Here is a 21,305-nt window from a genome sequence, read left to right as displayed (position 1 = left end):
TTGTTTGATAGCCCCGAAGCGTCCAATTTTTTTGCTACTTTCACATAGATTTTCACAAGCAAAGAGATACTTGAAAATGAGGTTGAAGTTAGCCAACAATCGACAAAAATCATTTGAATCCATCTATATTTTGAAAGGGAGATTTGCAATATTTTAGATTTTTTTTTGAAAACTAATATTTTAGATTTTCCATTCTTCTTATTTTGGTGGGAAAAGCAGGTGCGGGATTTTAGTGACGGGCCCACCTGACAGCGGTGGCACACGTTTTGTCTTCCCCCTTGTCTTTGTCGTCGACGGCGTCGTCAGGGGAGAGGAGGGGGAGCCGGGAGCTCAGGGCGTCGTGCCGAGGGGCGGCGGCGGCGGCGGCGGCGGTAATGGTATGTCAGGAGCTCTAGTCCAGGACGAGGATGAGGATGGCTTGGCCTCCACGTGCCGTTCGAGTATGACCCCTTCTTCTCCCTCTCGTTGCCTTCCTTTTGATTTTTTCCTCCGCCCGGATTGGTTTGGCCCATTCAACAGGCGGCGAAATTCAACGTGCTGAGGTCAGGGGGACAGGAGAAAGATGGGTGGAGAGCGAGAGGAGAAGGATACGCATGAGGGGAGCAAAGCAATCCTAGTCTGTTCAACACCAATCCCAGGCCCAATCCGCCGCTGTCAGGTCAGTGTGTGTGCATTGCATTTAGTGCTGCTGGGAGCGGCCAATGCTGGGATGGTTGGGAGGATTGGGATTCCGTCTCTTCCTCCCCCTTCCTGGAGAAGCAGCGGAAGCTGGAGGAGCAGGTGGAGGAGGAAAGAAATGGTCACCCAACTCAGAAATGGTCAATGCAGCTCACCGTCCCTAAACAAGGGTGCTGCTACCTTCCTCGCTTGTTCGCACCAGCATCAGTGTCCCTTTCATGGGAGAGATCCCCCCCCTTCCATCGCATTCACATAACCTCCGTTGCCTTTTTGCCACTACAATATCTTAATCGCCAGCGTAAACTCGCCGTAGTTTCCTGCTCTGCTACTCGAGAACTTGCATCTTTCTTTATCGCGCCGTCCCCTCCACTCGGCGGCTCTGATCGGTTCAATCAATCCCTCTGCTTCGTGGCTACCTGCTGCTTGCTTTCCTACCTGGTGAGTTTAGCTTCCCTTAAAGTTGCTCTTGATTACCTTGCTTTGTTGCAAAATCCAAGTGTTTTTTTTTGGCTCTGTGAGGACATACCATACCATGCTTTAATCTTTGATGAGCTCATGCTCAGCTATGGTGTCATGACTGAAATTGTTTGTTAGGGATGCAGCACTAAAATTTCCTTCCCTGTCAATGTGAGCAGCAAAGGAATTTCTTTCTCCTTGTGCTGTGTTAGAAAAATTTCTCATGGCATCCCATATCATCTGATTCTGTTTTGATAAGAGTTTTCTCCTTTGAGTTCCATAAGCTACCAACTGCAAACCTCAAAGAATTCCAACTAGCAAAAGTTTTCCTTTAGAATGCATAACTTTCTTAAATTTACCCGGCAGATTTGAGCAGTAACTTAATCTGGTGCCCTTTGTGTATCTTGGATCTATTCAACTAACTTTTGCTCTGTGGCTTCCTAAAAGGAATGGATTCTATCATCAGAGAGAGCCTACAAGCGTGAACTCCTAATATTCTGGCAAAATGGGGCAAACTATGTTACAGCCTCAAGTATTCTTTCTGTGTTCCATTATCCTCACATTTTATTTTGCCCTTTTGCAACCGGTGACTGCACAAATCACTGCACCATGGGAAGGTAAAGTCCTTATTCATTGCATGCACACCTCTTATTTTGTTTGATCTCTGCATATTCTTCATTTGCTTCTGTTTCACTTTTGCTTTGTAAGCCTGGCCTCTCAGAGGAGAGGTGTATACAAGTCAGCGATACTACTTTTTTTTATTACAGATATTTTTCATGACTTCAAATTTCTTTATTTTTTACATTATTGTCAAACTAATTGTATCTAAAATTGGTTCGCCTACTCTGCAGTTGATGCTCTCAAGGCTATCAGAGGCAGTTTGATAGATCCATTGGAACGTCTTAACAGCTGGAACCGTGGAGATCCTTGCACGGGAAATTGGTCCCATGTCATCTGCTACAATGCAACAAGCAAAATCGATGGATACTTGCATATACAGGAATTGTACGAGCATAAGCGATCACCTAGTCAATCAATTGCTTGTTATACATTCCATACTACCCCCTAGCATTTGTTATGAGTTGCTTTTCATGATGAATGACTAAACTTGACCTTGGCTTTAATGCAAATTTGTTTACCGACTTAGCTTAATAGAAAATTGATAACTTATTAACTGCTGGTGGCATCTTTCTTTCTCTCTTTTCCAGCATGCATTACATTCTTCCAGTTTTGCCATTGTTTGAATCTACACTGTATATTTGAAATATTGGAGACTTTGACTAACAAAAGGATCCAGAATGTGTTTAGATAGTACTTGGGCCTTGTCCCTTCTGTATCTCTGGAGTTAAACTATTTTGCTAGTAGATATGATTGCTGCAACACTTGTTTCGCTTGGTGACTTTTGTCCATCAGCCAGTAGATTCCATGGCTATTAAAGTATTTACATCTATACCATAAACGTGATTGCAGACAGCTTCTAGCGTTGAATTTATCAGGAACTTTGGCTCCTGAGCTTGGTCAGCTTTCTCAAATGCGAATTATGTAAGTGAAATGATTTTAGCTGGCGTCAATTAACTATTGAGTTAGCTTTAGCTTGTCATTTGGATTGCCCACTTGTTTACTGGTATATGCACATGGGGCTGATTATTATTTTCTCCCCTTTTTTGAAGGGATTTTATGTGGAATTCGATAGGCGGGAGCATACCTAAGGAGGTTGGCAACATCACTTCTCTGGAATTAATGTAAGTCATAGAAATTTGTCAACAACATAGTCTAGCTGAATCAGTTACCTATTTATATTTTGGTTGCACATGGAGCTTGTCATCTTCCTTGAGCTGTTAGTTTAACTTATTATTTACCGCACTGAATCTAAGGTGCCCCCTGATACTTTGTATTTCTGCCGTCCACTTTAACATGTCTTTAGTAATAATTTAATAGTGTTTCTCTGATACAAGTTGTTGGCAGGTGTGTCTTGCTTCTTTCATGCAATTATTTGTGCTATTGTAACAAGGTGCCATTATATCTATTTGCAGGCTCCTAAATGGAAACCAACTGAATGGTTCTTTACCGGAGGAGATTGGCTTCCTTCCTAATCTGAATAGGATTCAGATTGATCAGAACCAGATATCTGGACCCATACCTAAATCATTTGCTAACCTGAACAAAACCAAACACTTGTGAGTATATTACGGTTTGCATGCCTGCTAGGTGCTAGCAAAGAATATGTATCCTGAATTCCTAAGGCCTTTTCAATTTTGATCCAGTCACATGAACAACAATTCATTGAGCGGTCAAATTCCACCTGAGCTGTCCAGATTACCTTCACTTGTTCACCTGTAAGTTCCAGACAGCTGCGCAATCAGTGATCTTACTTTATACTTTGCTGAGAACATTTTCAATTTGCAGATTGTTGGATAACAATAACTTGTCAGGCTATATTCCTCCAGAGCTATCAAAGTTACCGAAAGTGCTGATCATGTATGTAAGCTTCTATTTTGCTGTATCTTGAAACACCCACTGTTATCTTACGTTGGCTGCTGAAACGAACCGGATTTCCAAATTGAGGAATCCGACTCCCTGTATCATTGTGATAGTTCCTAGATCAAGCGCTATCACATACAGAACTCATTTCAGGCATAATATCACAGTCATACTCCGCATAAGGTCAAACATGGGTTTAATTATTACATAAATCCATAGGATTTATAGTACGGAATTTATTACAAGCCTCTTGGCTAGAGCGATTCAAGCAGAAAACGTAAAGCGGTAACTAGGCCTCTGGCCGTCCTCCACCTTCGGGGTTCTCCTCCACAGGCAACTCGAGCGTAGCACAGGCCTCAGTCGTACCATCCGTCATCGTTGGGGTCGAACTCCGGATCGGATCCTGCATCGTACCAGGCTATCCCCAAAGTATGGGATAGGTTCACGTCACCATCCGAATGCGAGCTTTACAGTGGACTATACTAAAGGTATAACAAAGTTCAAGGGATAAAGCTGGGGTTTCCTATGCATGCAATAACATATATAAGTATTCATATCTTCTTCCATCCCCGACTCGGGCCCTTCCGGCACTCCGGACTCCCGGTCAACGCACACCTTCCAAACCACCAAGTCGATGCGAGGACTCTCTCTCCTCACATCTCAACTGCCCCCTGGCAGGAAGTTATTCTAGAGGGAGGTAGAATCATGAGTAACACTAACTAATAAGAGCAACAGAAGAGTAGGGATGTCCATGACCGATGTCGCGGCTAGTTTACACCCTGCAGGGGTTGTACATCTAGACCCACTCGAATCGGCACCAGTCGGAGATCAGCCGACTAATAGACGAAACACCGGTTTACTGAAACAGAACTAGGAGCCACGGCACCATTTGGATTTCCCGGGTCTTGGGCGCATCCTCCCACAAGAGGTCGCTCCGGGACTGTGAAGCCTCCCATGCGTCTCGGGGAACGTGAGATTAGCACCTCCTTCCCCTGCACCGATACTCGATCCTCCTACCGGCTTGGTACCGTACTTGTTAGCCCCGGACCGGGCCCACCCTCATAATGGGTAAGTGGTGTGCACGCTTAACATATTCCCACAAGTCATAGTTACTCTCAGTCGGTCCTTAACTGCTGAAGCGGGCATCTTCGTCATATGCGTCTCCACCTCGGTGGTCCGCGATTGCACCCTTGACGGGTGCCCCCAACACCTCAACCATATAACCAAAAAGTTGTACCCGCCACAGGTACTCCGTAGGGTGTGCCAAGATACACACCCCAAGCTCTCGATCCACAATCGAGTTAAGTTCGCCCACTCTCGGCTAAAGCCCTAAACACCAACTCTTGAATATAGTATCTCCACACACGCCAAGACTATTCTTCCATTTCCACACATACACATTCAAGATACGGCAAGGCATTTCATATAGTAAACATGTGAGATAGGATTGCAAGGAGTACGGGTAAACAAGATAGGCTATGCAGGTTCACCTTGATGAAATTACACAAGTAGCGATAGCATATCTAACAAGCAATGCCTAATAGGAATTCAGATCGTAGATGGACGTGAACCTGGCGTCTCTTCGAAGTCCTCCTGGGCTTCCGGGTGGTCCTGGCCGTCGGTCAACTCCTCGTAGTCGGGTCCTATTCGTAAAAACGAGTAAGGGCAAGGATCAAAGTGCAAAAATGCACAAAACTCTTCAAATAAGATCCAAATCACCACGAAACCTACTCCAACGGGTAGTTCATGATTTTAGAAGAGTTATGAAATTGGTTTCATAATTTTCGGTGGTCCGGTCGATTTATTATGAATTTTATAAGGAAAAACCTATTTCTGAAATTAATAAAAGAATTTCGGAAAAGAAAAACATTCAGCATTGACACGTGGCCGCACCAGAACGTGCCACGTGGCATGCTGACGTCAGCATGACGTCATTGGTGGGGTCAGTACCTGCTAACGTCAGCGTGGACCGGTCAACGGTCAACGGTCAAGGGGGTCGGTGGGTCCCACTGGTCAACCTCACCCCGAGGCTAACAGGTGGGGCCCTCGGTCAGGCCGGGTAAAAGAAAAAGAAAAGGGAAAGGCTCGGCTCGGTTCTGGGCCCAGAGGGGGTTAGGCCTGCTCGAGGCCCATCCAGGCTCAGCTTGGCTTCACGGGTCAGCTCGGCCTGCGGCTCAGCAGGCCGGCTCGGTCCTTGGGCTGGCTGGGCATGTAGGCCGGCTCGGCTTAACAGGCGGGCCCACAGCCCACCACTCTCTCCCTCTCTCTCTGACAAGACCGGCCTAGGGCGCAGCGCTCCTTGCTTCCCCCGACAGGCGGGGCCCGCTTGTCGGTCTCACTCCGGATCTGGTGTGGCTGCCAGATCCGGTGTGGCAGGCAGTGGTGTGTGTGCGCGTGTGTAGATGCTGTGCGTGTGCGTTCGAGGGAATGACCGAGAGGGAATGACAGAGGGGGAATGACCGAGGGGGAATGACCGAGGGGCTTGGCTGAGGGGCTTGGCCGAGGGTCTTGGCCGCGACGTGAACGCGACGTCGCGGCTGCGTCGCGCGGTCACCGCGCGCGGCAAGGCCGTGGCGGGGTTGTGGCGCGGCGCCAACGGCGGTAGAGACGTGACGGCGGTGGTGCAGCCGTGGCTCGGCTCAGCGGTGGCGTGGCGAGGCTGGGGCAAGGCTCAGCCTCGCGGCATAGGTGTGCATGCACGCGCGCGGGTCCTAGCCTCCGAGGGCCGCGGCGTGGCCGTGCCGTGCACGGGGCACCGGCATCCCGGGCCCGCGACACGACGCGGCGGCAGAGGGCGACGGCGGCTGCGGGGTGAGCTGTGGCGCGACGGGTCCCTGCAGAAAAAGCGGCACAGCGGCCGGATGGGAGAAAAGGGGTCCTAAGGCCGGGCTAAAGAGGGTTCATCGGCGGCCCGAGGCTCACGCCGGTAGCAAAGAAGATAGGGGAGGCGGCGGTGAGGCTCACCGGTGGGCTCGCTTGCGAGGTCCTTGACGCGGTGATTGGTCGGTGCAGGCGGGTCGGGGCCGTGCAGGGCGCGCGGCGGCGTTGATGTTGTTGTCCGGGCGCCGGCCTGGTGGAGATGCTCCGGTGCGGCGGCGTAGTCCTCCCCCTCCTCGCGCTCCTCTTCTCCTCCCCTTCCCTCTTCTCCTCTTCCTCTTCTGGTGCGGCGCCAGCGGAAGGGGAAAGGCAGGGGCGGCTAGGGTTTCGGGAGCGGCCGGTGCTCTTATACGCGGCGCCAGGGTTTCGGGAGCGGCTGCGGCAGGGGGTCCTCAGCGTCCGGGCCGGGACGCGTGGCGGCATCACGGCGGTGCGGCGTGGCTCGGTGGCCAACACGGGAGGCGCGACGGTTTCGCTCCCGTGTCGCAGTGCGGGGACAGGCGAGGCGCGGCGCAGGCCGGTGACGCGAGCGAGCGGGGCCGCGGCGAAAGGGGAAAGGGGAAAAGGCGCGGGCGAAAGGGGAACGGCGGTTGGAGCGCCTTGTCGAGGGGCGGAGCGAGCGGAGCCAGGGTGGAGCGAGTGGAGCACTGCGGGCGAGCGGAGGAAGGGAAAGCTGACAAGCGGGCCCCGCTTGTCAGCTGCCCCGGGAGGAAGGTGAAGGGACGCGGCGACGGGGGCGTCTGGCTGGGCTGGGCCGCGGCCTGCGGGGCGCGTTACGCGGGGAAAGAAAGGAAAGAGAGGAGAGGAGCTGGGCTGGGCCGTGTGCTAGTGGGCTGCCTCACGGGAAGGAGGTTTAGGCTGGCTTGGGCTGTCGGCCCACGGGGTGTTTAAGTGATTAGCCTTTGAGTTTGAATTTGAATGGCCCATTCAAATTCAAATTCCACTCAATTGAATCAAACAAATTGGGAACCATTCAATTAAAATCAATTCCCAATTCCAAACATGAAGAATTGCAATTAAATCCAAGAGACTTCAAATAATTCACACTAACATTTTAATGGCCTTGATTCCAAATGTTAAGTAAAATTTACTAGGATTTCTAGATGGAGAAAACTTATACTTATTTTTGGTACTAGCAACAGCACATGCACGAAAAGTTTTTGAAATTTCACAGTTTTGAACATTGACAACATTCCGGGAGAAACCTGGGATGTTACAGCTGCGTTGCCTAACATTCTTCAATCAGGAATTGGATAACGTTTGCCTTGGCATGAAGTTCACAATTCACTTGCAGTGGTTACTCATATCTGTTGTTTCATAGCTCGATTGAATTTAAGTATTGCTAATCTACAGGTTTCGGAGGACCACAAAGTATTAATCTGTGTGGGTCTAAACTTCTTTTGTGGCAATAGCAGCTAATGTATTTTTATCATTCCTTCAGTTTTCTCAGTGAAAACTTTATTTAACTGGTTACTGTAGACCATGCAGTAGTGTTGGTTTAAATTTGGTTTTATTCTGATCTCTAAGGTGCTTTATTCTTGCTAAAAGTACACTATAATCTAGTGACCGGACCTGCTATCAAACTATAGTTCTGTTAATTTTTGGGTGCTTTCCACTCTTTCTTGACCAACAATAATCAAAACTAGTTGAAAAGAAAGATCCTATGGATTGCACATTGAGCAGTTCACTTTCTTCAAATATTTGAACATGCACTTTCAATTTCACATTCTAGAACATATAACATCTATTTTCCATTTCATTTCTAACTAGCATCTTTTTAAAACATTCCCAGTCAACTAGACAATAATAATTTCTCTGGAAGTTCAGTTCCTCCATCTTATGGCAACATCATGACACTTCTGAAATTGTAAGTTTATTTTACCTCCTTTTTCATTCTTGTATTTTTGTTCTCTAATGAATTTTAGTATCAGAAAATGGAAATCCATACCCTCATTGTTATTTACCAATTTCCATGACAATTTCCCTTCATTTGGTTGGATCTTTGATAGGAAAAAAAAGGAAATCTGGACATGTAGATTTGTACTTCTATATTATTGCTTATTTATATTAGTAACTGTAGCATAGATATTGATCGAATAGCATATTTTGCCCCTGACTATTGATGACTTCCGAAGGGCCTGTCAGTGATCTACAAAGTAAAATGCACATTGTACCTTGTCCAATTATTAGTTATATACTACAGTATTGATTAACCAAACTTAAGACATTTGGTTCATTTCCGATCATCTGATTAAGCTGTTTGTTTGTCTCTCATAGTGACTATCTGAGGAAATAGTTTGATTAATATTGGTTTGTCTATCTCCTAACATTTTGTAACCTAGCTTATGAATATCAAAAGAGTACAGAATTGTTGGAACATTGGGATAGGTTGCAGCAGAAATCCCTGTATGAATGTGCATATCGTGATATAAATCACTAGTTGAAGTTTATAGGATAACCTCCCCCACCGCAATGAACTATCATTTCTAATCTAGTGAGAGAAAGGCCCTATGAAAAAATGAGGATATATAACCAAGAATTTTAACTAGTTCTTACTAAAATTTAAGGTATTATAAATTATAATGCTAAAATCTAGGCTTGCACACATGAGATGTTCAAAATTATGTGCAGTTCATTACTCGCAATGGGGCTTGCCTTTGAATGCCTTGCACAGTAAGGTGTAAAGCTGCAGTGCATCTCAACAATGAATTCAGTTTTCTCGGTCGCTGGTTGTTTTTTTATTATTTTCCTCAGGCGAGTCGTCATGTAACAAAACGTTGCTTGTTGAGCATGTATGAGTCTTCTTAGACTCTTTTTCTTCTTTGTAACATTAATAATGTGTAGCTCTCCTGTGCGTTCGAGGAAAAACAATGTATATTCAGTTTTCTGCTTAGTTTTTTCCTGGGACAGTGTTGATTACAATTATCAATTAATGTAATTGATGCTCATCATTAGGAGTTTGAGGAACTGCAGCTTGGAAGGACCTGTTCCTGATGTCAGTGGAATACCCCAACTTGGCTACTTGTATGTGTAAACTTCTCTACTACAGCATCACATCTTAGGGAACAAGAAATTACATTTTGTTTATTATTAGCAGGACATTTCTTAGTACTTTCCCATGATGCCTAGGAGAATTTGGCAGTCTTTTCTCATCTTGGTCTTATTGCTGTTTCAGGGATCTTAGCTGGAATCAGTTGAGGGGACCCATACCTTCCAGCCGATTTGCGAGCAACATAACTACAATGTATAAAACATCCCTTGCAGACAAATCATATCATCTTTTTATTTTACTAAACATTTGATTAGAACTATCATTTATTGATCGTTCTAATTGCATAGACAGTGATTACTGACGTACACAATTCATGCAGTGATCTTTCCCATAATCACCTTAATGGTTCCATTCCTGGAAGTTTTTCTGGCCTTCCTAATCTCCAAAGACTGTAAGTACGATCTTACCCTTTTCATGATATCTATATGTTCATGTGGGCAATTAATGTGATGATCCTTTGCATCATCCGTAGAAGGCTTTGCATAGATGAAGGATAATAGCACCAGAGGTGGTAATTTTTACACCAATGTTGCTTGATAGTGACTGTTACAATATGCCTTATTATAGTACAGGGCTCTTCTTACTTATGTATAGATTTAAGGTAATAGATAACTGCGATGCTGCAAAAAATAATTATCTTTCACTGACCATAGTTTCTTTATCTCAAACAGTAGGCATTGCATGGTAGTTATGCTCTAAAATGGACAAACGGTCAGTCAGATCAGACTGAACTTAGACTTCTTTTGTCTTTGTTCAGGTCACTGGACAACAACAACTTGGATGGCTCTGTTCCTTCTAATATCTGGCAAAATATTGATCTCAGTGGAAATAGAAGTCTTATACTGTAAGACATTCAAATCTTCACTCCTTATCATATTTTTCTAGAACAAGGTAATTGATAGTCTAATTCTCTATTGAATATTTTACAGGGATTTCCAGAACAATGCTCTCACCAATCTATCAACTCCTCTTTCACCCCCTGACAATGTTACCATCCTGTATGCATTTATATTATTGCTTTCTTCTTATTATGAATAATATATTGACTTCTTTTAGTTATTAGAAAGATGTTATGTTACCACTGATTGGTTTGATGACCTTTGCTAATAAAGAAATTATGATGACCTATCTATGTTTTAGTAGCTTCAAAAATACTTCTGCTTCAACATACTATCTAGCTAGGATTTGGGGGACGTTTTTTGTTTGAACATCAGAGCATATCAGCATATAAGAAGAATACCTTGTAGTCACCTACCTTGCCTTGTTTGTCTCGGTACACCGGTACTTAGCTTAGTTTTTTTTTCTATATGTTGATTTGTTCCAAATATTGCTACTAAACTGATGGAAAAAAATCCAAGCCCCTCTATAAGTTGCCTGAGGTTTCACACTTCTTTTGATTCCATTCAATTTCATTTATTGGTGCCCATAAGTGAAGGTTACAATATGTAACCTTTTTCGGGCGAGCCCCAAGTCCCAAGAAAAGGGTGGTGTCATGTTGGAGTTATGGTGCTATTGGTCGTTTCATGCTAGAACAATGTACAATTTGTGCCTTACATGGTCTGATATAGATATGTATCATAGTATTTGGGGAAAACCACATATGTTTTTTTTAATATAAACATGCCCAGTTGAGCATTTGGTGTCAGAACTTTCTGGAAGATCTGTTGTTTCTGTTGCTAATTGGCAGAAACGAAGTGAAAGATGGTTTCTGTTTTCTCTGTTACACCCTATCCATATGCTCCCTTCTGTATAACTTTGCATTTGGCCATTTTCTAAAAAAAAGGGTTGATTGATGATAAGTCTTACAATGTCATGATGTAGCCTATGACTTCCTTGATTTTGATTCTAGTAACAAAAACTAATAGTTACTTCAATTCTAATTTGCAAAAGAAAATGCAGTTCATCAAGAACTGAAGTGTATATTCTATAAAGCTTACCGCTGCATCTGTTTCAATGCCTTACTTTTTCTGCCTTAACTCGTCATGTTTAGGTTACATGGAAACCCTGTATGCACAGTTCAAAACCAACAGAATATTTCTCAGTATTGTCAATCAACGCCAGTTGTTGCACATGGAGGTTCCTCAAGTAACAGTACACTTTGTGGACCATGTTCTACCGACTTACCTTATGAAAGAGTGCCAATGTCACCAATACCGTGCTCATGTGCCGTTCCACTTTATGTGGATTACCGGCTTAAGAGTCCTGGGCTTTCGAATTTTGTTCCCTATGAGGTCCTATTTCAGCAGTACTTATCATCTGGGCTTTCATTGTTGTCGTACCAATTAGAAGTCTCTACTTTTATGTGGGAAGAAGGCCCAAGGCTGAAGATGTACCTGAAACTATTTCCAAATAACACTATCCTTTTCAATGCAAGTGAGGTATCCAGGCTCAGAGGTATGTTCACAGGTTGGCAGATTCCTGACTCTGACATATTTGGGCCCTATGAGCTTATCAACTTCAACCCAGGGTGGTACAACAACAGTATGCTATCTTTTCTCAGCATCTATTATTTTCATTTCTGTATTGTATAGTTTTCAGAGGTTTAGATTAGAGTTTTCGTGAGGTTAACTATGATAAGGATACCTTGCATCTTTTTTTCCTCGAATATGTAGTGGAGCTGCGTATCTTTATATTAAGAAGGAAAAAACAGTCTTACATATGCTCTTCCAAGCATATGTTCACAATACATGCTTAGGGAGGGCAATAAACCAACAAAGAACAGCTAGACTGAACCTAGGACTCTAATCCTCTTTGCCCAGCTGAGCACCACACTTGTACCTCATTTGAAATCTCACACAAGGCGTTATTGCAAACTTGCACCTAACCAGAAACTGTGAGAAATGTATGTGACCAAAAGCCGATGTGACTTGGTAAGGCTCAGCAAGTTAAGGAAAGGATGTATGAGCCTAAATGATACAGTGGAATATGATATCCCGCATGAATAATAATGGAACATGAATATCCCAAATGAATAGTTTGGACTTTGGGGTGTAGCACTCACATGGCGCTGTTGATCAAACATGCCTACAAAACTTAATGTTATGAAAATCTTACTAACCTAAGTTTGCTGCATATTCTTGATCAGTTTAAATTTCCATAATTGTAGCATGCCTAGAAGATAGAGAGCTCATCTGTTCTCATTGCTCTCTTTCCAGTATTACCTCATGGTACAAAGTCCAGTCTGAGTACGGGTGCCATTGTTGGGATAGTCATGGCCGCATTTGCTGCAGCTGCCATTCTTTCATCCCTAATTACAATCGTCATATTGAGAAGACGTTCAAAACATTCCTCTTCAAAGAAACGTTCTGGTAAACCCTCCACCTATACTCTCTACGGTCTTAAGTAGTCAACAGTTAGAAAGTTTGTAATTTTTGAAAATGGAATATTGTTTCAATTGGCCCCCTCTTTATTTATTTATTTACTTACTATTTTAGTAAAGCACTTAATGTGCATATAACTCTATCCCTTCCATATGATTTACTATTGTCTTCCTCTCTGCTGTTCGAATGACAAGGTTTTGTCTTTTGTTGCAGCAAAAAGAATCTCAATGAAAATTGCTGGTGTGAAGGACTTTACTTTTGAAGAATTGTCACATTGTACAAATGACTTCGATGATTCAACACTGATTGGCCAAGGAGGGTATGGCAAAGTATACAGAGGTTTGTTGGCTGATGGAACAGTTGTAGCCATAAAACGTGCACAGCAAGGATCTCTTCAGGGTTCAAAGGAATTCTTCACAGAGATAGAATTGCTGTCCAGGCTGCATCACCGTAACCTGGTTTCTTTGTTTGGTTATTGTGACGAAGAAGACGAGCAGGTCGTCCCTGCAAACCTTTTCTTTTTTTCCCTAAAGAATGCAAATTTTAAATTCAATTGCATCAAATGTTGTTGATTATTCAATCGCTTGCTTCTTTTGAACTGAGTTGTGTAAAAGTTGACATACAAAATTTGCTGCTTCTAATGCACATGTGGAACCTATTCCATCCTTTTGGAAGTCATGATATGGATGAGTTCCTAGTAGGTAATGTATTTAATATTCAACATTACTGTGATATAGCCTCACTGTGTTAAGCCTATATTGCAGATGCTGGTATATGAGTTTATGCCCAATGGTAATCTACGTGATCATCTTTCAGGTGAGAGCTTATTCAGTGCCACTATAATCACCTTAAACTTTACTTATAGTTATTCAATTGGACCAAAAAATAGAACTTTAAAAGCATCACAAACCCTATGTTTCTGGCTTGTGTGACTTGCACCCAAGCAATTTCCCTTTATTTTCTTTTTCTACAGCTATACAATCACATTGTTCATTCTCATTTCCAGTTGAAAAATGTTATTGAAACACAAAATTATGCATCTTTCGTTGGTGTGGATCATTGTGCATTCATATTACCTCCTCTGTTCCAAAAGTTGTGCTTCCAAAGATTTGGAATTTCTGCAGTATTGCTTCTGATATACTGTCTTTCTGACCTGACAAGTTTCACGAACACTTATCTATGTGACAGCTAAAGCTAAAGTGCCTCTAGATTTCCCCATGAGGCTACAGATTGCGCTGGGATCATCACGTGGTATCCTGTATTTGCACACGGAAGCAGACCCTCCAATATACCATCGTGACATCAAAGCTAGCAATATTCTACTGGACTCGAGGTTTGTCGCAAAGGTTGCTGATTTTGGTCTCTCGCGGCTCGCTCCATTGCCAGAAACAGAGGGGAGTGCCCCTGGCCATGTCTCCACTGTTGTAAAGGGTACCCCGGTAAGTAGACTAGCATACACTGTTTGTCTATTTTGGTGCTTCCTGAGATAGTGAAATACACTGCGCACATCATGATCAATAACCAATTTTCCTCTCTTCACTTTTGCAGGGCTATCTTGACCCTGAGTACTTCCTCACTCATAAGCTTACGGACAAAAGCGACGTGTACAGCCTGGGTGTCGTGTTCTTGGAACTACTGACCGGGATGCAGCCAATTTCTCATGGAAGAAATATAGTCAGAGAAGTGTTGGCAGCCAATCAGTCGGGAATGATATTCTCGGTGGTTGATAACCGGATGGGCTCATACCCCGCAGAATGCATGGAGAGGTTTGCCGCGCTGGCGCTGCGGTGTTGCCAGGACGAGACGGACGCGAGGCCATCCATGGTGGAGGTGGTTCGGGAGCTTGAGGGGATAAGGCAGATGACGCCGGGGACAGAGAACATAGCATCGTCAGAGTCCGGTGCCTTGGCGATGGGCTCTAGCAGCAGCAACACCACTGGCACACCCACAGCATCGTCGGCATCGCGGATGGCTTCTTCGGATGATCACTACATTGCCTCCATGGAGGTTTCTGGTAGCAACCTGCTCAGCGGCGTTGTGCCCAGCATCAATCCGCGCTGACCAGGCATTGTATGCATGTACGAGTTGTGTTATTATTGTAGATAGTAAATATGGCATGTGGATCTCTTGTTGGACGCTACTAGTATCATAGTGATGTGCAGTGTGGTTACTGCTTACTGATGCCTGTGACTGCCACCAGATGCATTTGGTTGAATTGGAAAATTCGTTCGGGTCTATAGTGATTCTTTGTGCTCGTAGCATGTAATAAAAGTTCGCCTAATAAGATTCCTTGCTGCTGGTCAAGCTTCCAAAGGAGAGTGGGTGGGTTTTGTTTGCCTTTGGTTAGCCAGCATGACATGGATTAGTCTGTGGATTTAAATTTCATAGAATCATGGTTGAAGTAGAAACATGTAGGACTGGTAAGTACGATCGTGATCCTAGTTCAAACTATGTCTATGTGAGTAATTTAGGTTGCATCGGTTGTCCTACACTCTTTACATGTTATATGTCAAATAATAATATTTAGTAGTTACAAATGAGATATAAAGCCAAGTTAAATTGGAGTAGATGTGAATAAGTGCTAGCCTCAAATAAGATACTAATGTACACAATTTAAATAAAAATATCAAAAACCAACACTACCTAGCCTCAATTTTCAGAACATATTCAATTCATTTATAAAATAAACATGGTTTTCTCAAAATACGATGGAATCATTATCCTATCATCTAATTCTATATGCATGATATGATCCTGTGAAGGAATAAAAAAGACTACCTACGACCTTGATCCTGACAATTTTGCTCATGATAGCCACATAATCAAATTTGTCATAAAATCACTGCGCATATGCTATGTTCTCAACTTGATTAATAGGTCTTTTTTTAGGTGACATGACAAGTGAGAACCACGTCAACATTTTATGATGTGGCACATCTCCTGATTTGCTCTTCCATTTATCCTCACTGTAGAGAAGAGATACAAAATTAAATACATTAATTGCTTTGACGTTTGAACTCTTGGCACTGAAGAACTAGTACCCGTCTTAATTTCTTTATTGAATCCACCACACTTATTGAATGTAAATATGCAAGGGAAACTGTAGCAAATCTACTATTATTCGAGAACAAAATCAGCGAAGCTCTTGAAAGAAAGAAATTTTGGACCCCACTTAAACTTTAGGACTCCTATGAAACACATTCAGATTGTCTTTCAAAAAAAAAAGAAACACATTCAGATTCGTGTCTGGAAATTGGTGTTGCAACGTTTGACTTTGCGCTGGTAGACGTACTGGCTCATGGATCTGGATCTGAATCTGCCCCGTCCAATTGTACACGCGCAGCACACTACCTACTCTCTACTCCAGTCCCGTGAGTGTTTGTGCCGCGGTCCACGAACGAAAGCCCAGCCAAGCCAAGCCAACCAACCCCCGGCGGATTGCCGACTGGATTCCTCTCGTCCCCTACCAATCCCCACCAGCGGAGCGGCCGCCGCCGGCGAGACTGGGGGCATGGCGACGGCCTCCTCTTTCGCTGCTGTCTTCTTCAGCAGCGCCTTCGCCGCCTGCTTCGCTGAGGTACTCGCCGCTCCACCGCATTTCTCTTCTTTTCTAGCCTGCATCCGTGATCCACCTGGGATGCGGAGTGGGATTCAGCCAAATTGGGACTACAGGGCTAGTAATAGTAAGTGGCTGCTGTCTCAAGACCTGTAGTGACTAATGGTAGTACCTCAGCTTTGAGTGCAAGGGCCGACCAATTAAAGAGGAATTTGTTTGGATGCCAAGTGCCGTATTTTCTGTCTTTATCTATATTGCAACTTAGTTTGGATCTACTGGACCCAACATAGATATATGCATTGTTTCTTTCTTTCTTACTTACTTAGGCCAAGGATTAGCAAGTAGGATAGAGGAGAGGATCCTTACTCTCTTTTTTTTCAGCCAAAAGAGGATATGATTCTAGTTTGTTTTTCTGTCGAATTGATTCTAGACGTTAGTTCATTCGACCCAAGTATGCTTCTGTTTGGATTTGTATTTCTGTTTGATTTACCAATGATATAATCAGGTGTGCACCATTCCTTTGGACACAGCCAAAGTGTGCCTTCAGCTGCAAAGGAAGACACCATCACTGCCATCGCCACTTGCGTCTGCAGCCGCAGGTGGAGGAACGTTGGCCACAATCCTGTGCATCGCCAGGGAGGAAGGGGTGGCCGCGCTCTGGAAGGGCATCATCCCTGGCCTTCACCGCCAGTTCCTGTACGGCGGCCTCCGCATCGGCTTGTATGAGCCTGTCTGTACTTCTCCACATTCATACCCTTCCCTCCTGCTTCAATTCAAAGGGACGTACTCACAACAGCAAAGCGAAACTTCCCTCTCTTCCTTTGCAGGTGAAAGCTTTCTTTGTGGGGGGTACTGCTGTGACTGATGTCAGTTTACTAAGCAAGATTCTTGCTGCTCTTACCACTGGTTGGTACTCCGCTTCAACTTTGACAAGTTCAATTCATTTCAGAATGCAACATGGCCATCTTACCTCTTGCTGCACAGCGCTTACTCAGTTATTATGATGTCATGACATCTTACTACTATTCCAGTTCAGTATAAATCATGCGAACGATAAAATCATTTTGTCTTTTTTACTTTCCATATCCAAAACATGGCTTCCTTTCTTGATTCATGTCAGATTTATCATGTACACAAGTGGTTATTTGCCTTTTAAACATCATAAGTAATAACTGGGCCGGTGTACTTTAAAGTGTCAGGCTCGGTCAATGTGGAGAAGCACTTATTGCTAAATAATTTTTTTTTGTCTATTCTCAGGTGTCATAGCAATTGTTGTGGCAAATCCAACTGATCTTGTTAAAGTTAGATTGCAAGCTGATGGAAAGGCTAACACTGTCAAGAGGAACTATTCTGGAGCCCTTAATGCGTATGCTACAATAATCAGACAGGTTGCTTCGATAATCATGGGCATTTAGTTTAGATGGTTATTTCTTTTCTGTCATGGTCCTTAATTCTTCATACGTACAGGAAGGCATTGGAGCTTTGTGGACTGGCCTTGGTCCAAATGTTGCACGCAATGCCATAATTAATGCTGCTGAGTTGGCCAGCTATGACCAATTTAAACAGGTACCTGTTTACTCTCTTCTGTCTTGTGATGGGCATTGGCTTTCACTATTATTGTTCATTCCTTTGTTCTGTTCATGCAGATGTTTCTAAAACTTCCTGGGTTTACTGATAACGTTTTTACCCATCTTTTAGCTGGACTTGGTGCTGGGTTTTTTGCTGTTTGCATTGGCTCTCCAGTGGATGTGGTATGCCCTGCAAATTCTGGATTGGAACACTACCAAGTTCCCAGTTGCAATATATGTTTGCTCACTCTAAACCCTTCTTGGATGTATGCCTTGTGTTTTGCGAATTTAACTGTCAAGATTTCTGTTTAGGTGAAATCAAGAATGATGGGTGATTCGACGTACAGAAGTACACTTGATTGTTTTGCCAAGACATTAAAGAATGATGTATGGAGTTCTTTCCCTGATTTTCTTGTACAGTCTATTACTGTATGGTTCCCCAGATGTTTTAGCACTTGCAGCAAGCATGAGAAGTCTTTCCCATGTGTATCCATCCAATATGTCAATATCCATCTGCCCTGAACCTCTGTCACTTTAAAGTTAAATATCTTCCATATTCCAGTCCAGAGCTTTGACCATCAATTCAGTTGAGCAATCGGTTACAGGCCACTACAGAATTGACTGCCACTACAGTATAAGTGTATAACTATAAGCCACTCATTTTAGGCTGCGATATTGCATTTAAAGCATTAAATTTAAGTCTTTGAATTTGTTGCAAAGAACATTGCTATGTCTTTATTGTTGAAACCTGGGATTGCAATGTTCAGAAAACGTGTTTTCAGTTGGATCATAGTCTAAAACAAGGAATATTGCCTTGTGGTCACACGACTCTTTTAAAGTCGGAAATCAAATTGATTAGGATTTGACATGCCAGAGTGTGGCAACATGCAAGTGAAGTGATGCAGTGAATGCTGATTGCCATTGGGGGCATGACTCTGAGGGATTGGAGGGTGATCTTGATAGGTTTTTGGAGAAATTGCAAAGGGCAAACATCATTAGTGCTCCTGCTGATAATTGCAATTTTATATTCTGATTTATCATTGGCAACTAAAATGGTAGAAACAAAATTAAATTTGTGAAGGTTGTATGAAATTCATCCAAGGACCAAGGGTAAAATCACTGGTAAAAACACTGCAAAATTCTGTTGCAATTTCTACGTGGCTCAAGCTGTATTCCAGAATTACATGTTAGGAAAATTTACAGCTAAGGAAACTGACTTGGTATTAGGAAGGGAACCGTCTATTTAATCCAGCTACATTATGTGATGGACCATGGTCTTCGGTGCTTGTGATTTGGCAAAGTTTTAGCAAGGGCAGACGTGAGTGACAAATTTCACATGCGACTTCTGTAACAGAAGACACGGCTTTAATCTGTTGAAATTATGTCTAGTTTGCTGGTATTTATATTTTCATTCAGTTTGATGGAAGTTGAGTTGGGGGATAGCTTTTCTGCCGATTTACTTATTCTGATTATAAGTTTTCCTTTGTATTCTTGGACCATGTATTATTTAGGAGGTTCAGGCTGATCCAAATGGATCCGCCGTAGTTCCCGTCAAAAAATTTAGGAGGTAAATTTTATTTATTTCTTAGGTCACTACCCATTCTTCAACATGTCAGAGTAGTTAAGCTCGCTGATCTGATTTTGGATATGCAGATGCATTGTTCTCGTGGAGTGTTTTTTTCGTTCTACTAATTTAGAATATGTCACGTCATAGATGTTTCACAGAAAATTAACACCAAGCAAGCATATTAATAACTTATGGTTCCTTTGTGCAGGGACCTGGTGCTTTCTACAAGGGGTTCATTGCAAACTTTTGTCGAATTGGGTCATGGAATGTGATAATGTTCCTAACTCTGGAGCAGGTAACAAAACAAGCAGATGCCTTTTTATGTTGTTTAAAATTGAAGCATTATCAGGTGCCTGCCAGTCTCATCACTGAAGGCCTTAATTTTGCCGCAACTCTCTCCCCCCCTCCCTCTCCTGTGAAATGCAGAAAGCCGCTGATTCTTTTTGTATTTGTCTTGTTGAATGAAAAAGGTAAGAAGATTGTTTCTGTAAGGTTGACTCCAGCACACACTGCGAGTAGGAGTTGCGTGGACAAGCGAATGGTGACATATATGGTGGGCATATATACATGCATGGTTGCATGATTAAGGAAAAAGCTACAGAAATTAAGCAGTCATGCCATACTGCCAGATCTGCCTGTCAGTTAGATTGCATAGGACAATACGCTCTCATGTTTATTTTGATTATTACAAGTTGTAATCTCCTATCACAGATCGATTAGGGAACCACTCCGTGTCGGTATATTGTAGAGAACAACAGACAATTACATGTTTTATGAAGTTTACACCCATTCAGATGTATGTGAAAAAAAACATAAAGTATAACGCATCCATTGTGATTTTTTGTGTTAGTTCCGAGTCTGAGGACACAAATCACGGAACCCTAACAAGTTGTCGATAGAACAGAACAATCGATATGATGAAGGAACAAGCAAAGCACTAACCCAAGCAAATTCAACCATGTATGGAAATATATTATAATAACTAATATTAATCGAAATGAACTACTCGTGGTCCGGCGTCCGGCCAGACCTCGCGCGACAGGCCGTAGAGAATCTGGTCGCGAGGTATGTCTCCCGGGCCGCCGGAGCCGACGGCCTTGATGAACTTTTCCTTGAGGTTGCTCACCTTCTTTTTGAGGTCGGGGGCGGTGAGGTTCGCCCGCTTCAGCGCCGGCGCGTCTCGTTCCTTCTTCGTGAGGGCCTTAAAGAGCTCGGACCAAGACGGCAGCTCCCCGCACCTGCGGCGCTCGGCGGCGAGCCAGGTGAGGAGGTCGACCTCGTCGCTGAAGCGCCATTTCTGGTAGATGGGCGCGCGCCTCATCTTGCGGGTGCCCGCCGCCCGGTCGTCGTCGTCGGACGACGACAGGATGATGAGGTCGGCGTTGGAGTTGGTCGACGACGACGAGGAGTGCGGGGACGGAGGGGCGGCGCGTGCAGAGGTTGGATGTGGCCCGGTGGACGCCATGGCCGCCGGAGCTAGCAGACGAAGCGAAGGCGTGGGTGGATCGACGACCTTGGCTGCTGGTACGTGTAGAATATATATAGGCAGCCAGGCGGCCATGCAGTGCGGGATCGGAGGTTGCCATCCACAGCCGACGGGTTGTTGCGTGACCTTCCATGGAAAACGCGATTGGAATCCGGCTTTGATTATTGTTGCAACCAACTCGGATTGCTTTCCACATTTGCAAATGACACTTGGTGGCCGGCGCCATCATTGCGATTTCCTGCTAAGCTATCCGGATGGTACGTA

General features: G+C 43.9%; 3 protein-coding genes across 7 annotated transcripts; 2 read left to right on the top strand and 1 right to left on the bottom strand.

The window, feature by feature from the left end:
* Nucleotides 1-369: 369 nt before the first annotated feature.
* On the top strand, nucleotides 370-15,155 carry LOC112899773 (probable LRR receptor-like serine/threonine-protein kinase At1g06840). The gene is made up of 20 exons (XM_025968377.1): nucleotides 370-1,116; nucleotides 1,582-1,751; nucleotides 1,986-2,139; nucleotides 2,605-2,676; nucleotides 2,805-2,876; nucleotides 3,168-3,311; nucleotides 3,399-3,470; nucleotides 3,541-3,612; nucleotides 8,285-8,359; nucleotides 9,448-9,516; nucleotides 9,668-9,736; nucleotides 9,864-9,935; nucleotides 10,302-10,388; nucleotides 10,474-10,542; nucleotides 11,535-12,025; nucleotides 12,700-12,852; nucleotides 13,078-13,361; nucleotides 13,629-13,680; nucleotides 14,053-14,303; nucleotides 14,413-15,155. Exons 2-20 carry the CDS (start codon nucleotides 1,640-1,642, stop codon nucleotides 14,923-14,925), a joined length of 2,883 nt encoding a protein of 960 aa, XP_025824162.1. The 5' UTR covers nucleotides 370-1,116; nucleotides 1,582-1,639; the 3' UTR covers nucleotides 14,926-15,155.
* Nucleotides 3,620-21,268, bottom strand: LOC112899775. 2 transcript variants are annotated; one of them, XM_025968381.1, is made up of 2 exons: nucleotides 20,682-21,264; nucleotides 3,620-4,033 (listed from the first exon to the last, which is right to left on the bottom strand). In XM_025968381.1, exons 1-2 carry the CDS (start codon nucleotides 21,114-21,116, stop codon nucleotides 3,905-3,907), a joined length of 564 nt encoding a protein of 187 aa, XP_025824166.1. In that variant the 5' UTR covers nucleotides 21,117-21,264; the 3' UTR covers nucleotides 3,620-3,904. The 2 variants fall into 2 exon arrangements, with proteins under 2 accessions (XP_025824166.1, XP_025824167.1); XM_025968382.1 differs by lacking the exon at nucleotides 3,620-4,033 and adding an exon at nucleotides 16,318-16,496 and having other exon boundaries at nucleotides 20,682-21,268.
* LOC112899774 (mitochondrial uncoupling protein 1-like) lies at nucleotides 16,129-20,348 on the top strand. Of its 4 annotated transcripts, none has more exons than XM_025968378.1 (9): nucleotides 16,129-16,441; nucleotides 16,951-17,140; nucleotides 17,222-17,326; nucleotides 17,678-17,808; nucleotides 17,888-17,986; nucleotides 18,067-18,171; nucleotides 18,301-18,375; nucleotides 19,764-19,850; nucleotides 20,026-20,348. In XM_025968378.1, exons 1-9 carry the CDS (start codon nucleotides 16,163-16,165, stop codon nucleotides 20,044-20,046), a joined length of 1,092 nt encoding a protein of 363 aa, XP_025824163.1. In that variant the 5' UTR covers nucleotides 16,129-16,162; the 3' UTR covers nucleotides 20,047-20,348. The 4 variants fall into 4 exon arrangements, 3 of the variants coding, with proteins under 3 accessions (XP_025824163.1, XP_025824165.1, XP_025824164.1); XM_025968380.1 differs by having other exon boundaries at nucleotides 16,376-16,441; nucleotides 16,926-17,150; nucleotides 17,248-17,326; XM_025968379.1 differs by having other exon boundaries at nucleotides 16,376-16,441; nucleotides 16,926-17,150; nucleotides 17,248-17,326; nucleotides 19,982-20,348.
* Nucleotides 21,269-21,305: the final 37 nt, after the last annotated feature.

Source organism: Panicum hallii, chromosome 7 (genome assembly GCF_002211085.1).
Source record: "Panicum hallii strain FIL2 chromosome 7, PHallii_v3.1, whole genome shotgun sequence".
In the NCBI taxonomy this organism is placed as follows: Eukaryota; Viridiplantae; Streptophyta; class Magnoliopsida; order Poales; family Poaceae; genus Panicum; species Panicum hallii.
The sequence above is the reverse complement of the archived record's forward strand: the minus strand, read 5'-3'. Positions and strand labels throughout refer to the sequence as shown.

Bases quoted from the DNA above. Each gene is read 5' to 3' on its own strand.
- LOC112899774 (XM_025968378.1), top strand. From the start codon at position 16,163: ATGGATCTGGATCTGAATCTGCCCCGTCCAATTGTACACGCGCAGCAC. The intron at 17,987-18,066 runs GTACCTGTTTAC...CTGTTCATGCAG, and splicing joins GCTATGACCAATTTAAACAG to ATGTTTCTAAAACTTCCTGG. The intron at 18,376-19,763 runs GTATGGAGTTCT...TCCTTTGTGCAG, and splicing joins CCAAGACATTAAAGAATGAT to GGACCTGGTGCTTTCTACAA.
- LOC112899773 (XM_025968377.1), top strand. From the start codon at position 1,640: ATGGGGCAAACTATGTTACAGCCTCAAGTATTCTTTCTGTGTTCCATT. The intron at 3,471-3,540 runs GTAAGTTCCAGA...TTCAATTTGCAG, and splicing joins TTACCTTCACTTGTTCACCT to ATTGTTGGATAACAATAACT. The intron at 13,681-14,052 runs GTGAGAGCTTAT...TCTATGTGACAG, and splicing joins TCTACGTGATCATCTTTCAG to CTAAAGCTAAAGTGCCTCTA.
- LOC112899775 (XM_025968381.1), bottom strand. From the start codon at position 21,116: ATGGCCGCCTGGCTGCCTATATATATTCTACACGTACCAGCAGCCAAG. The intron at 4,034-20,681 runs GTGAGCAACCTC...CTTTGGGGATAG, and splicing joins CCCCCGACCTCAAAAAGAAG to CCTGGTACGATGCAGGATCC.